At 43.3% G+C, this 15,821-nt stretch overlaps 3 protein-coding genes across 3 annotated transcripts; 1 reads left to right on the top strand and 2 right to left on the bottom strand.

Moving 5' to 3' along the window:
- Positions 1-208: 208 nt before the first annotated feature.
- Positions 209-1,226, bottom strand: LOC104582602. Its single transcript, XM_010232803.3, has one exon. The coding sequence runs from the start codon at positions 1,073-1,075 to the stop codon at positions 614-616; it is 462 nt and encodes a 153-aa protein (XP_010231105.1). The 5' UTR covers positions 1,076-1,226; the 3' UTR covers positions 209-613.
- A 146-nt stretch (positions 1,227-1,372) lies between these two features.
- On the bottom strand, positions 1,373-8,408 carry LOC100831540 (delta-1-pyrroline-5-carboxylate dehydrogenase 12A1, mitochondrial). Its single transcript, XM_010232802.3, has 15 exons — positions 8,218-8,408; positions 7,812-7,891; positions 7,109-7,212; positions 6,819-6,886; positions 6,291-6,348; positions 6,048-6,161; positions 5,796-5,879; positions 4,678-4,896; positions 4,190-4,321; positions 4,004-4,093; positions 3,563-3,652; positions 2,780-2,989; positions 2,196-2,306; positions 1,912-1,991; positions 1,373-1,822 (listed from the first exon to the last, which is right to left on the bottom strand). Exons 1-15 carry the CDS (start codon positions 8,292-8,294, stop codon positions 1,684-1,686), a joined length of 1,656 nt encoding a protein of 551 aa, XP_010231104.1. The 5' UTR covers positions 8,295-8,408; the 3' UTR covers positions 1,373-1,683.
- A 2,838-nt stretch (positions 8,409-11,246) lies between these two features.
- LOC100831841 (ras-related protein Rab7) lies at positions 11,247-13,530 on the top strand. Its single transcript, XM_003567965.4, has 7 exons — positions 11,247-11,442; positions 11,612-11,638; positions 12,059-12,158; positions 12,326-12,472; positions 12,730-12,810; positions 12,880-13,025; positions 13,190-13,530. Exons 1-7 carry the CDS (start codon positions 11,387-11,389, stop codon positions 13,254-13,256), a joined length of 624 nt encoding a protein of 207 aa, XP_003568013.1. The 5' UTR covers positions 11,247-11,386; the 3' UTR covers positions 13,257-13,530.
- Positions 13,531-15,821: the final 2,291 nt, after the last annotated feature.

Here is a 15,821-nt window from a genome sequence, read left to right as displayed (position 1 = left end):
TTCCATAATTTTACACTTAATAGGAATAAACTATCATTACAAAAAATAGTAAATATTCTCTTAACTACTAATTTCCACACATCAATATTCAACAATCAAAAGATGGTTCAGAATAATACTGTCACGAAACACAAATACTCGCCAAGAATATTTGAGTTTGTTGGAAACCAGTATAATCAAGATTCGCATAAAAGAATGTCCTCGAATCAAGATCCCAATGAGTATAGATGTTATAACAAAATCCTCAGTCCATTCTGCGTAATTCTCAAATACCAAGTTAATGAGATAGCGGCATTAATCATGATCAGCCATCACATATATGCATGCAGCTGCAGCAGTACATGTGTGATTTACAGACATTCACCACGCAATGTGATTCTCTAAGGTACCATCATCTCCAGTTCTCCACAGTGCTCGTCGAACTAGTTGCTACAAAAAATGGCCGGCCGCGCCCGCATGTGCTAGCTAAAACCTAATCAAAATTCGGCCGACCATCCTCAGAGCCTCGCATGGAACCACGTACTACTTGCATCGATCAATTAATCTAATTAACCAACATATACAATCAACTCAGAGCGGCATCAATCATGATCATCCGATAGATCGATCGGTGTCAACGCCACGAGTCTCCGGACCCGGAATCGTCCATGAAGACGCTCCCGGAGTAGGAATCCCTGGCGTAGGTGCCCCCCGAGAAGGAGTAGCCCGGGACGGAGGTGTCCCCCTCGTAGGGCTCCGTGTCGAAGATCTCCGCCGCCGCGGGGTCCGAGTAGTGGGCCAGCTGCCGCGCCTTGGCGGCCTCGAACTGGCGGTGCAGGCCGGCGAGGTCGGCCTCCACCTCCGACGCGGACGGCGCCTTCCTCAGGTACAGCCGCAGCAGCTGCTCCTTGGTCTCCTCGATGCACTTCTCGAGCTGCTGCTGCGGGTCGTCGTTGCTGTTGGGGCCGGCGGCGGATGCTGGGGTTCTGCTGCTGAAGAGGCGAGAGGCTGCCACGGACGCCGCCGGGGCGGGTGAAGACGATGCTGATCGCCAGAGGAGCGCGCGGCTAAAGGCAGATCGCAGGAGCATCGCCATTGCCGATCGATCTGAGAGCTTTTTTTCTTCTTCTCTCTTTCTCTGTCTTGAGCTTCTTCTCTCGCTCTCTCTGCCTCTTGGCCCTCTTTTATGTGCCGCGGACTCCACGATGATCGGAGACGGCCTTCCCCTTTTCGTCTCGAGTCAAAGTTACTTGGAGAAGAATTAACGGATTCGATGTCTTCTTTTCTTCGGACAGACAACGATCGGTTGTCCGTTCAGCAAAAGGAAACGCCCACTCCCGCACTCGGTCTGCGAGACGGCCACACGCTAAAAGCGACACAAACAAAAAGAAAAGAACGCGAACCAACATAGTACTCCAGTCTAAAGATATGACATCCTTTCCTTCATGGATATGTGCTTAATCTGTGTCTATCTACAGTCTAAAGATATGACATATGATCATTCCTCAACTGCAAACTCGTGTGTTCTACACAATCGATCCCAACCTCACTGCAACAATTGTAGCATCCCATTCCCTGCCTTGTTATTGTGTTCTTGGGGAGCTAGATGATGCTTCCATTATTCAACACGTCGAAATTTGGTATGATCACCCCTATTTATTCTTGATTAAGGTCTTTTCTTCTAGCTAGCTAACCCTGGGCATATCATGTAGCGGAAGGAAGTGCCCAGTTCTTAGGCACGGGCCCAATGTCATATATGACCTCCCTGTGGCAAGACCAGACAAGTTTGATGGCTTCTGGAGTTCCGATTCCCGCGCCTCTTGGGTCACCAGCAGGACCAAACCTGAATTACAGAAGGTGCGAAAATGATGGAATGTTCAATAGCACACGCCGATCATCGTTTGTATCGGCACTCAGGTCTTATTAGCTCACCAGTGGTTCTGAGGAGCGCCGGTGGTCCTTGCCCGAATTCCAGCATATGTTGTCCCATTAACTGATCTCCCAAGTACTTCCTGAAATCCAAGATGAAAACAGCGAATCATTCTCCAGGCTGAGGTCATTCAAGTGTTCTATTATTTATGGCAAAAGACCAAAGTATAACTTAAATATTGCCAAATGGAAAGCTCAGACAAATCGCAACTTTGTCTAACTGGACTTGTTGCAAGCGAGTAAGTGAATATGGATGTCAACACAAAAAGGAGATGAAAATGACTTGCCTGCAGGAATAATGGGTCGTTTGAAACTACTGCGGCTGTCAGATGTGCATTCATCCTCTCACATGCTTCCAGTACCAATTCAAGCTGATCCTCAGAGTATTCTGTAACTACCTGAATTATGCACTCCGAATAGGTAAGTATATTACTTAAGAACAGTGCCAGAGAAATCTAACTAAAAAGTAAAAACCAGGTAACGTTCGTATTGTAATACAAACAATACCATCGAGACCTAGCCCTTTCAAGCAAATGTCAGTTAAGGGTGAGTAAAAAGTTTTGGTTTGCTATGAATTCAAATATAGCAAATGATGGACCTCAGAATGAACTGCATATATATTTTATATTCCATATCATGAAAACCAGTCTTCAGCTATCCCAACTGAATATCTGATATAGATGCTTACAGCGAAGGTTAGTAGGTTAAAAGCACAAGCATCCTTGGAAAACGAGCTACCATCAAAGCATTGTATTTTACCATGACAAAAAGGAACCGCTGGCGGTTTCTTTAATGGAAATCGGTGGGGAGCGCCCACTGTTTCAAAAAAAATGACAAAAAGAAACCTTAGCATGTGAAACATATTATATACCTGGAACGGACCAAATATCTCCTTTGTCACAAGCTCGAAGTTACCACTTTTAAGGATTTCCGTTAGAGGAACAAATACAGCAGTGGGCTTGAAGGCACCATATATTACTGGGATAGAGTGATTCTCCAAAGGTTCACCTCCAAACAGAACCTTTGATCCTGGTATGTTGAGAAGGTTGTTCATGTGCTCTATCATGCTTGCTGTCGTAACCTGGATAAGGGTGATAAAATGAATTCTACAGTGAAACTTGGAACATCTTAAACCTAAACTAGGAATGGAAATGAGCGAGGTCAGGTTGACCCATCGACTCATAGTTCATTTGCTTGATTTTTTTTTAGATGATTTGCTTGAAAACTAAATCAATTAAGTTGGGAGTGAATCATTAACTAAGTGAGGTGGACCAATGGACCAACCCACTTGCATCCCTATCTGAAACTCCCTATACTGCTCATTCAGTTGAAAAGCCATAGCAACGGTCTAAAACAAATAAGTTATTGCTAAATGACTAGTGTTCTTTTTCTCCATAAATATTGAACTGTGCAAGGACAACCTTTCAGCTTTCTTCCTTTTTTATGTAAATTCAGTTTTCTTCTTTTACACAATACTTGATGTTTGGACTGTCACAGCAACCAAAGTATGAGGAACAAGTTACTATGAGTATTTGCTAGCTCTGATTTATTACACGGATCAGCTTAGTAACAACTAAATACTGCCAAATACTACACCATGATGAGAAGTTACTAAAGACTAGAAAGTGATTAGTGACTAAAGATGACCACTCACAGTAAGGACAGGGCCAATTGTCAAATCTTCAAGCCTCCTTCTTTCAGAAAGTCCCTTCATTTTCTCAAGCAACCCACTAGAAGACCAATTCTGCAATTAAAAGAAAACTATCAGACAAACTAGAAGGAAAGATGCATGCAGTACTTGTTGCAATCTGTCGACAAACGACAGGCTCAAAATAAGCTCTGAAAATTATAATTTTTCAAGAAAGAAAGCTCCCGAAGTTCATAAAGAGCAATTCACTTTCTTTCTTTTCTGGCTCTGGAACATTTTACCTATTGTCTTAAAATAACAAAGATCCATAGACAGATGGAATTTAATTCAGTGTTCCTCACTGATATCAACAATTGGGCCTGCAAGTCATGGATAAACCCACCAACAAAAGTGTGTACGCACATATTCCAGTCACAACCCAAAATATCGTTCTTATTAAGTATTTACCTTGTGCATGAATAGCATAGACTGAGCAGAGCACTTCTGACCACTGCAAGCATAAGCGTCCTGGTCGCAAACCCATGAAATGTAATCAACCTGTTTGGACATCATATCACAGAAGCACGTCAATTCAGCTTCAGCTTGGTACAGTAATGAATATACGATGTGAAGGAAAGAGAAGTGACTTCAGACCTCTTGAACATCTGGACCAAGGATTTTCCAATCAAAACCAGCATCTTCCAACTTGATCCGGCCTTGCAAATCAGCAGCTAATTTCTCCGCTACACGTGAGCTTCCAGTGAAGAGGGTCATTTTTGGGTTTGCCTACAAGAGATTGTGTCGAGAATAAATTCAATCAGTAAATATGTGCTGCATGTCAGACTGGGTTGTTAGCCCACTTGGATAATAGTTAGTTTTGGATCAGAATAGAAACAAACTAGCAGATGCATTTCGTTATGTATTAAACTCAATAAACCACTATCATTGAACATGATGTATCACATGCTGCAAACAAGACAATTGTCAAACCACCATATTGCTGCTTGTCAGTAACATGGCGAACAGGATATTACAGTATATGTCCCAACAAGGAATATGGCTGTCACAGATCGATTAACTAGTTAAACCATCTTGCTATAGCACAGGTTCTTCAAATAAGTAATCATATACAGCAGTCAAACCTCCAACAGCAGCTTGTTCATTGTGATACCATCAGAATTTATGAAGTCTACATCCTCTGCAGGTAATCCACATTCATGAAGCAACCTGATCATTTGTTCCATAACAATGCTCACTTTGCTGTCAACTTTGAGGACTGGTTTATTTCCCATATACAGTGCACCCATTAGTTGCAGCAAGGGGATCTCTAATGGGAAGTTGAATGGTGTGATTATTGCAACCTGCTCAAAGTCAGAAACATTTAGACCTAACAGCCGTAGGTAATAAATTACTGATAGTGATGAACAGCTAAACACTCAGTTATATTTTTAGAGCTTTTGCATGTCAACATTCAAAGGGATATACACAACAGTGCAGCACTCAGTTATGGCATGGAGATATTCATACATGGCAACAGTCAAAATGAAAAACATATTTGCCATTAGTAGATTAACTTGATCCTCCACAGAATGATTGCTCTAATTATACTTGTCTGAAGAGATTATTCAAGTTGCCTACACTACTAAACATCATCATTCACGTAAAGCATGAAGTAACTCGCAACAAATTAATCATCAAAGCTTACTGGAGTTCACTCTCAATAAAAGCAAGACATGCTACCAAGTTAGCAGAGATTCTGAAATTTATGAAACCAAACATTTCTTACATCCACATGAAAGTTCCCTTGCACTAGTTCAAATGGGGCTTACTCTATTATTGAGAAATATACTTGATGTCTTTTGTCTAGCATCTTCACAACATATTCCATTCATTTAATAATATGTTCATGAAGAGAACAAACACTCAAAAGTCATTGTTGAGCAATTATTTTGCCTAGTGTATCAGATACAACTGACATTTTGCACACAACTGAATTCCTGTGCCCGATAGCATGTAAATCAGAGTATCAGGCATTCAGTTACACTGTACATTTGCATAAGAAGTTATGATATGTAGTGTAAAGATCCAAAAAATCAACAAGTCTAAATACTCCCTCCGTCCCATAATTCTTGTCAAAATATTACATGTATCTAGACACTTTTTAGGAATAGATACATCCATTTTTGGGCAAATTTGAGACAAGAATTATGGGACGGAGGGAGTACAATATTTCCTCTACGAAGAAGTTTTGAGTACGTACCGGGCCATATGGCCACCGATAGCCATTACTGATTTGTCCAAGATGATTGCCAGGTACAGCAAATGACCGAGCCAAAAAGCGCACCTGTTATACCAGACAGAGAGAATGAAAATGGAAAGTATAATTGGGGTTGTTTAAATCTGCAGACTGGAGCATTCGAAAGATCCTTGGTAACAATGTATGCACTCATATGAAATTGTACCATAGTACTTGTGAATAACTGAGATGAAAATGATATGCACATTCACTAACCTGATCTCCACAGAAGTTCTCCAAGAATTTTTGAGAAACTTGAACTTCTGCAAGAGCTTGTTGATAGCTCTTTGGAGACACCCTTTGGACGAGCTTAGCAAAGAAATCTAAGACCTGTCAAATCACCAGTGACAATAATGAGTGATGAAAGGGATAGATGCACATGTAGAGTCATTCAAACAAGAAAATGCGGTGCATAAAAGGAAGTTGAAACATTTTGGTTTCAAGATGGCAATGGCATACCTCAGGTTGACCAAGCACGTGTGCAGCTTTTGCAGATATATCTCCATACATGAGATACCTGCATAGTGGAGGTTTCAGAATTCATCAAGGCATATACAATTGCTTTTATTGCCAGCCAATACTATCAGTTCAAGTTCATATAGGGGCATATGGTTTTGTTCATATACCATGTTTGCTGCCTACTCTTTCAAGTCAGAGAAACATGTTACTGTGGGAAGCATGCAGTTGAACCTTTTGATATCTGATCAACAGTATATTTTAAAAATATTTAGATACATGACAAGAAAATGATTTCAAACACTTCCGTAATTTATACTTTTGTATTGTTGTTCAAGTATTTGTGATGCAAACTAGTGTTTGAGATTGCATCAGATGCTGAAAAGTGAAGACATCAATAATGTGGTCATAGGAAGTATAAAGTAGGACTCAAGTAGGTATCAGTCACTTGTCTTCTGGGAGGTGCTGTCTAGGTGCAAATGTGCAAAAATTAGGATACCATAATAAATTTGTGAACTAAACAACACATACCTCTCTGGAGCTCTAAGTGGGTTGTGAAGCCCATGCTTTGGGCAATTAGACAAACTCTCCACAAATGGCTGTACCACAAAAAGAAATACATATTGTCTGAGAACACACTTCAAACTGAGTCTATAACAGGTACACAGGAACAGCAATGAAGTTTAAATAAAGGCAAAGGCAATATATATATATACACACACACACATATATATTTCAAGCTGAGAAAAATTGATAAGAGTTAGATATAACTAAATTACACACATAATGCTGAAGGGAAATCAAAGTAGAAGCATCCAAACCTTTATCTCAGATCCCTGAATCTCAGCAACTTTGATAAATTTATCACCATTTAGAGGATCAACTATCCAGCTCGAGTTAGCAGATGCTATCCATTTGCCCTGCACTGAACTTTACTTTATCAATAGCCGTTCTGCAATAACATGTTCCACTTTGGTGGGGAACATTATATAGTTGAACGCTACAAAGCAGCGAAACGATTTCATGCTTTGGCATTTGATTTCAGGTTTCGTATTCTAGGAAGTACTTGCTCAACAATGTTGAATGTTCCTGTAGCTGGAGGTCAAGCACATGGCATTGCTCTGAGAAGACGCTAATACAAAGGTGTAATATCAAGGAAACATAACATGAGCATCTAAATTGAAGAACAACAATGACCACCAAACGTATTTTGCTCATTACGTCGCAATTGCATTGGTAGCACAAACCAAATGCAATAGAAACCATCTTCTCAATAAAAATCATTTCCATCTACCTTAACCAGTAACCATAAAACTACGATTTGTTGCATGTTACCACAAAATTCTGATGTACTCCTCGCCCAATTCTTTTTTGCGTGTACTGTATCTCTTAAGCACCACAAACAGTGAAGAATAATCCCCCTGGACAGGGACATTCTCAACTGTGTACATAACTAAGCTAACAAGCAGAGCAACAATGAAGTAACACCCACAAGCAGATCCCCCCAAATGACAGTTATCTTACCAAAATTCTGCACTTCCGCTGGGCTTGAACCTGAGATCTCCTCGGGAGACACCGTCGCAAATGCCGGAGTATGCAACCACCTGCGTATCACCCAAACAATCAGTAACCTCCCGAGACAACCAAACGATCCACAGTTAGTGCAGATTCTAGTAGTAGCACCCAATCGCAGGCCCCCAAAACCCTGAACCTGAAAGCTACCAAGCCAGATCGCCCTTCAAATCGCAACCGACGAGAAAGCGATTCCAGCATCCGTGTAACAAATTCGCACCAAATGATCACCCGGCGGCGTCCAAGCATCCACAGACTACTACCACCGGAGCACGCCATTGATGGTGATAAGCTTTCGACAGAACCGGATCACGACGGAAATAGAAAAAAAAACGCAGCGTGATGAGATGGAGATCACCTGGAAGCGAACGCGGTGAGGGGTCGCCGGACGCCCGCCGCGGCGGCGAGGTGCCGCCGGGAAAGGAGGCGGCTCATGGCCTACTACTAGTAGCGCTCGATCGGGAGGACTGGACGCGGCGGTCGTGTGGTTCGACTTGGATGGAGTGACGTCGTCGACTCGCTCGCTCTCTTCAGTACTAGTGCCGTCCAGTGTTTTGCTGCGGGAGTTTTTATAACGGAAAATTATTTCTCTATGATTGCAGGGAATGGTTTGGTGATTTAGTTATGAGATCATCGTGTTGAGAAAATGCCATGTCATACTGTTTACACTTGGGATATCACCAACTGTGACTCTTGAACTCGGAGAAGTAAAGCTAAATCTTTGTTTCGAAATATATCACGACAAGAGCCTAATATGCTTAGGCTATGACCGAGTTCAACATTTTAAATCGACCAAACTAAATACTCACTGCAACTGCAAGCTAGTAAGATTTACCAAGGTAGTGAAATTGAGAAAAAAAATCGAAGTGGGAGAAATAACAAAGTTTGGACGGCTGGTTTTGGACGCATCAGCTCGGTTATCTTGCTCCGTTCGTACGACGGCTGGGTTTGGTAGGAGTAGTACAACCAATCTGCTAACCAGCCTCGCAGTGACACGTTCGTTAGCGGATCCCGAAAGTTCCGGCTTTCCACGCACTACCGACAAGCCATCTTTCATCAGCTGTGGTACACGAGTGTTCAGTGTGACTCAGCTCCTCGTGGTCAGGCCCCCTGAGATAAGATAAAAAAGAAAATTACAGAACCGTACAATTGAACAACGTGTATCAAAACATTTTTGAAATTCTTTTCACTTGAACCTGACTCTTAAACTAGACTAACCCCAAATTTGACCATTAATCCGGCTAACAACGATTCTGACATTGGCTTGGCGGCATCATCAAAATCATAAAAAGGCTTAGCTTTAGGCGGTCTAGTTCGGTGGATCAGTTCCCCTTCTCTGGCGTGCTGCCGTTCTTCCCCATTGTTATGATCGTTGTTAGCCGAGCTAATTGTTAGGAATATCCTGATATGGTTTAGTTCAAGTGTTAGGTTTAAGTGATATTTTTTTTAAAAGAATGCAGTTCTTGATTATTGGGTTATTTTTTTAGAGGAATGCAGTTCTTGATACACTTCGTTATTTTTTTAGGGGAATGCAGTTCTTGATACACTTCGTTCAATTACACGGTTTTTTTTTACCAGTTAAACACCTCTTTATTTATTGGCAATAATAGTTACATCATTCAAAAATAGAGGTGCTATACTAGGAGGTGGATCAAGGAGCCACACTCCAGGAGAAGAGAATTTAGCTAATCTCACTTATTCATACGCAACACTATTGGATTCCCGAGGACAGTGATCAAATGAAATCTTGACACAATCATTTGATAAAAAGAGCAGTCATCGTAGATTGCAGCACCAAGAGTCCAAGACCTGCCGATCGTCCTCCTTGATTCATCACTTCTATACCTTCACATTGTCCGAGTTAGCAAGAATACGGTGACAGCCCGCAGTCTGAGCAAGTTCCAGTCCTAATCTCAGTGCCATAGCTTCCACAACTGAGGCGTTGGGACATCCTTCAATTCTCTGATTCGCAGCCGCAATAAACATCCCATCATGATCACGAAGGACTGAACCAATCGCACCATCCAGAGAATCGGGATCAAAAGCAGCATCCACATTAAGTTTAACGATGTCTCTAGGAGGCTTTTCCCAGCCATGTCGCCGGATACCCGCCCTCTTGGCTCTGGCCCTTACGAAATTCTCTGTTGCCACCTGGATTGCAGTGGCAGATCGGCTAGGAATTTGCACTGGTTCTTCACGGACTGCTTTCCTTCTCTCCCACCAAAGATACCAAGCGGTAGTCGCAATCAAAGCGGTTTTGTTTTCATCAGATTGTGATCCAAGGAGAAATTCCAAGACAACTTGTCCTGCTCGATCAACTTGCACAGCATGTGCTATAATGTCATCTAATCCTAGACAATGCCAGACCTCCAGAGCTCTCGGGCATCCAAAAAGCAAGTGCTTAATATCCTCAGCATCAATCTGACATATAGGACATTGGGGGCTCACCTTCACATGCTGCCATGCTGGTTTGCTAAGACAGCACGACAAGCGATGGCGCCATGCAAAGCTCGCCATAGGAAGATTTTAACTTTGCTGGGAACCTTAAGCTTCCAGAGACTATCCCAAGTACGATTCACACCAGCCATGTCCGGAGCACCATGAGGAGCAAGACGCCGGCCAAACTGGTGTTCCCATTCAAGATGATAGGCAGATTTCACAGTAAACACACCGGTTTTTGTATGGTTCCAGGCCACGAAATCTTGCATCTCATATCTCGGTAGGGGAATGCCAAGAATTCTATTAGTGTCCACATCCAAAAAGGTTTGACGGAGAAGAGCTTCATCCCATTGATTTGTAGCAGGATCAATGAAATCTGCCACATTTGTTAAGAGATTGTTGCCTCTCGAAGAAATCACATTACGGAAGAAGGAATTAGGAAGCCAATGATCTTCCCAAGCTCTGATTTTGCTGCCGTCGCCGACACGCCAAATATACCCCTGGCAAACCTTTGAAGTCCCTCCATAATACTCTGCAAGGTGTATGAGGCCCCTTTCTTCCAGTCTGCATTAATCATCTCACAGTTTGGAAAGTATTTAGCTTTCAAAACACGTGCACACAAAGAAGTAGGATTATCCTGCAATCGCCAAGCTTGCACGTTCAATTACACGGGTTGATTTACTCAAAACAGAACAAAAGAGCTTTTTTTTTTAGAATCACAAAAGAAAAGAGCTGGTGCGATCGATCTGCGTACCTTGGGCCGGTCTCCAGCTCGGCCCGTTAAGCCTCACAGAACCGGCCCGCAAGCGTCGATGCCCATGGGCCAGATCTTGTAGCCATCCCACTTGCTGAGCTGCTGGTGCTTCGAGATCCCGGCCCGGAGACCCCGAGGACCAACTCGCCCAAAACTCAAAAGAGGAAAGAAAACAACATCTTGCCCCTGTCTCCCAACTGTCCCGACTCCTTTTCATCTTTCCCTCGCTTCCCGTGCACCTTCTCCTCCTCGTGACGCAACTGCAGGATAGGGGCGGACCGAAGAGGAAAGCAAGCAAGAGAGAGATCGTTCGTCGTCTTCGCCCGCCGCGCCCATGGAGTCGTTGCGGAGGCGGACGCTGCTCAAGGTCATCGTCCTCGGCGACAGCGGGTCAGTCTCCAGCCCCGCTCCCCCCCAAGCCGTTTCATCTTCGCTCCGGCCCCCGTTTTGCCATTTTTTAAATTTTTGGGCGGCGTTCTTTTGTAATGTGTGTGTGTGAGTGGGGCGGTTGCTCTACTGTGTCGGCTTGACCTGGATTTGTTTGGCTGTGCTCGCGCAGGGTCGGGAAGACGTCGCTGATGAACCAGTATCCTTTTAGCTCCGTACCATCGCCTCGATGCTTTAATTCTTGTTGATTCCCGCGCTCGAATCGAGTTCACTGCTCGTGTTGAAGCTTTACGCGACAGTTTTGTTGGTTACATGTCTGGCCTCTTGTTTGGTTTGATCCATTTCATTTCGCGTTTGGTTTGTTCAGTCTTTGCTTTAGTTCCTATCCTCGCAAAGAAGAGTTTCTGCTAGCTTCAGTTTTAGAGCTCGATCGCGCTAACAGATAGTATCACGGTGGATTGGTGTACAAATTCAATAGGTGCGAGATTACTTATTCGGTTAATCATGATGAATCGTTGCATGATCTGTCCCGATCGGTTTTCGAGAGTGGCGCTTTAGGTGCTGCCTGCTAGATGTTCGACCAAATGAGTCATGCTTGGATTTCCTTCACATGGACTAGATATGTGCACAAGAAGTTTAGCCAGCAGTACAAGGCGACAATCGGTGCTGATTTCCTCACCAAGGAGGTTCTCATCGAAGACAGGCTTGTCACCTTGCAGGTAGTCAGCCTCCTCCGTTTCTGCTCTGGACGCTTGTTCAGTTATTCCTTGGAATAGTGGAACCCGGCATATAATGTTGCCATATGGAAGACAAAAGGCTAAGATAGAATTGAAGAGGCCATGAGCCCATGAGGCTTAACTTCATTGTTGTGCACTTCTTGGTGTAGATTTGGGATACAGCAGGGCAGGAGAGGTTCCAGAGTCTCGGCGTGGCGTTCTACAGGGGAGCAGATTGCTGTGTGCTAGTCTATGATGTCAATGCTAAGAGGTCGTTTAACACACTTGGCACCTGGCATGACGAATTCATCAACCAGGTATATCACTTTCTGGTCATTTGTCCGCTCTGACAAGCAAAAACTCATGTTGTACTATCAATTAGTCATCATGCGCACAAGATACCTATAGTACATATATGTACAATGGTTTGCTGTAGGAGCAAACAGCCTTCAAATCCTTGGTGTAAATGAACATAAGAACAGTGGTTGGTTTAGTGCTCCCGATTGTTGATATGCACTGCCCATGGCATCGCATGCAATAGTGTAACTGAAGTCTTTGCCATTTTCATTTTCAGGCTGGCCCATCAGATCCTAAACATTTTCCATTCATTTTAGTCGGGAATAAGGTTGATCAAGATGCTGGAAGCAGACGAGTGGTCAGTTTCTTGAACAATCAACTTTTGTGGTGCATACATTTCTGCAATTTCCTTACTGTCATCCCACAGGTTCCTGAGAAGAAAGCGAAAGACTGGTGTGCCTCCAAGGGCAATATTCCGTATTTTGAAACCTCCGCAAAGGACGACCACAATGTTGATGATGCTTTTCTGTGCATTGCCAAGCTTGCTTTGGAGCATGAGCATGATCAAGACATGTAAGTAAAGACCTCCTTACAAGCCATGTCTGATGGACTAGGATGTTGCAAAAACATGCAGTTGGGTTCAGATCATATTTGGAATATGCAAAGCCTAGCAGCTCTTCTGTTGATTCATTATTTTGATGACTTATACCTGTTTTTTTTTCCTTCCTTGCCCCCAGCTACTTCAAGACAGTTGCAGAATCAGCCCCCAAAACTGAAGAACAGCCAGCCGGATGTGCCTGCTAGCAACTTAACTTTTCTGTTAATTGGCAACGATTATTTCTCAACCAATTCTGGCACACTCTTTTAGTTGTCTGACGTTGTTGTAGAATAAAGCTCATATATCAGCTGTGTAATTCGCTCATATAGCCATTCTTGAATGTACCATTGTAAATGAGTAAACAAAAGGTTGCTACTAATTCTGCTCCGCATGAAAAATAAATGCACCAATTCTGGCCAAAACCTGTGTAGCGGTCAAACTCTTGGTCGTTTGTAGCAACATGCTAGTATACTTTTTCAAGTGCTAAGACTGACTGTAACAGAGCGTATATGTACTTCTAATTCACTGGACAAATGGAATTTTGGGCTCTCAGCAAAGCAGTCAGCGGTACAGGTGTCGGTGGGTATTTATTTGCTTGGCTATGTTTCGATGGCCCAGACTTCAGAGCCGGCGACGCTGACTGAAGTGCGGAAATGGAAGATGGTTTCAGTCCAAACCAATCCAAAGCTTGTGTGTACCTTTTTGGTGTTTCAAATTGGGGAACTTCACCGTATAAACTGCTGCCGATTACTGTCGTTGGTTCAACGGCGTTGTTGCCTTGAGCACTATGTGAAAGGATCCGGCCAAGATCTTGCTAAATCATGGCCGGGGTCCAACACTCCAACGTGCAGCGCAATTTTACCCGTGTGCTTCTCGAACGCCGTCGACGACGCAGGATTCGCAACACTGAAACTCGTAGGACGACCTGTTGGGAAACCACGCAGCAGGAATGGATCTTGTCCGCGCGACGACGACGACGACGACGATAAGCGACAGCTCTGTTCGTCCTCGTCTCCATCTGTATAATAATAACCGGTGCTGTAATTGTCAATCGCCCATGTTTCACTCACTTTCGTCGTTCATCTATCTATCTATCTACTACGGAGTACTCCAGTATAGTCAAGAAGAAATAACCCGTTCATCGGATTCAGCCAGCGCCAGCAAGAGGCCAGGCGAAAAGGGCGGAGCCTTCGCGGACCCTGCTGACCTGCTGCTTTCCCGGACACTGCCGCGTCGCCGGGGAGAAGCTTCGGTAGGTTTCTTTTATTTGTAGCAAAAGGCTTCGGTAGGTAAATTGAAGGGCGTCAAATCTTTGGACCGTGACTTCTCAGTTCTCAGCCGCTGTCAATCAAGGCTCCGGCCCCCCTGCCCTGGCCTGACTCGGAGACTCGTGGAGTCAGTGACCATGATCTTGGATTCTTGGGAGTGATCTAGTAGCTCAGTGGGGGACTGGGGGCTGATCCGCTGGTGTGTCTGTGGTGTGGTGCCACGTGTGTCTGGGAGGGATGGTGGGCATCAGCACGGGTCCGGTCTGGTTCTACGACCCGCACCGCAGAGTTGAACAACAACGGAGAGTTTTTAGTTCCGATACTAATTGTTACACCTCATCTTTTTCTCTCTCGTATCTTTTTTTACACCTCATCTTGGTTTTCTTGTTGGAGATGCCCTAACCACAGTGTCTTGTTTTTGTTTGCGATTTTGAGACCGCACCGGCCGGCGCGGTGCGCACGTGCATGGAATTGCGTTGATCAAAGCTCGTCGCTGCATGTGGCATTCCATTTTGTTTACTGTTTTAGCTTAGTTGAATGAGAACTGTATGCCTCTATACGTTGAATCTGCTTGTCGGTAGGTTTGCCGGGCTCGTTGCATCTTTTTAGCTTTCCAGGATGATCGAGCCAGTCGTATGACACGTCAATATATTTATAAATTATAATCTGACCCGCAAAAAAAAATTACTCCATCCGTCCCATATTAAGTGACTTTCTATTACATGTATCTAAACGTTTTTAGGCATAGATACATTCATATTTAGGCAAATTTGAGTCACTTAATATGAAATGGATGAAGTATAATGTGAACATAAAGAGAAGAGAAGAAGAAACATTCTCCCTATAGAAAATGTCGTTACATGACTAAAGATGTAATGACGAGCCATCGGTAAATATAGAGTAAATTTAACACAACCACAAATTTTGTGGCTACATTATTATAGAACCACACTTGATGCTAATTTTCTCACAACCGATAACTCTTGAAACAATTTTTCTCAAATCTGGAATAGCCCAAATCTAGCGATTTAGTGGGTTTGCAGCGTTTTCAATATGTTTGACCCATATGTCACATGTCATGTCAATGTTAGACCCGACACGTTAACCCGCTTCTTTTCACTCCTACCGTACCCAACTTCTTCTGATCCCGACTCCTAGGTGGCTTATGGCATGTGGGCTGCACATGTCAGAAACGTCATCAAACAGACTAAATTGACAAATTTGAGTTATTTGAGAACATTTACCTCAAAAGTTATGGTTCCACGAGAAAATTAGTGTCAAATGTGGACCTTTAATACTTTCTCCGTCCCATATTAAGTGCCGAAATATTACATGTATCTGGACGTATTTTAGTATATATATACATCAATATTCAGACAAATTTAAATCACTTAATATGAGACAGATGAGGACTGTAATTAGTTTCCTTGTTTTGCATTTTTTATGTTTTGCATTTGTAAGATTGAGCAAGTCATCATACCTAATTGGTTTCAGGTTTATCCT

Source organism: Brachypodium distachyon, chromosome 2 (genome assembly GCF_000005505.3).
Source record: "Brachypodium distachyon strain Bd21 chromosome 2, Brachypodium_distachyon_v3.0, whole genome shotgun sequence".
Lineage (NCBI taxonomy): Eukaryota > Viridiplantae > Streptophyta > Magnoliopsida > Poales > Poaceae > Brachypodium > Brachypodium distachyon.
This window is presented reverse-complemented; position numbering and strand designations above follow the sequence as displayed.

What these genes read in the sequence shown, in the direction of transcription:
- LOC100831540 (XM_010232802.3), bottom strand. Translation starts at nt 8,294, where the DNA reads ATGAGCCGCCTCCTTTCCCGGCGGCACCTCGCCGCCGCGGCGGGCGTC. An exon ending in AGCGGAAGTGCAGAATTTTG is followed by an intron (nt 7,213 to 7,811) that starts GTAAGATAACTG and finishes AGTAAAGTTCAG; the next exon opens with TGCAGGGCAAATGGATAGCA. An exon ending in CAATTGGCCCTGTCCTTACT is followed by an intron (nt 2,990 to 3,562) that starts GTGAGTGGTCAT and finishes ACCCTTATCCAG; the next exon opens with GTTACGACAGCAAGCATGAT.
- LOC104582602 (XM_010232803.3), bottom strand. Translation starts at nt 1,075, where the DNA reads ATGGCGATGCTCCTGCGATCTGCCTTTAGCCGCGCGCTCCTCTGGCGA.
- LOC100831841 (XM_003567965.4), top strand. Translation starts at nt 11,387, where the DNA reads ATGGAGTCGTTGCGGAGGCGGACGCTGCTCAAGGTCATCGTCCTCGGC. An exon ending in ATGCTGGAAGCAGACGAGTG is followed by an intron (nt 12,811 to 12,879) that starts GTCAGTTTCTTG and finishes GTCATCCCACAG; the next exon opens with GTTCCTGAGAAGAAAGCGAA. An exon ending in CATGAGCATGATCAAGACAT is followed by an intron (nt 13,026 to 13,189) that starts GTAAGTAAAGAC and finishes CCTTGCCCCCAG; the next exon opens with CTACTTCAAGACAGTTGCAG.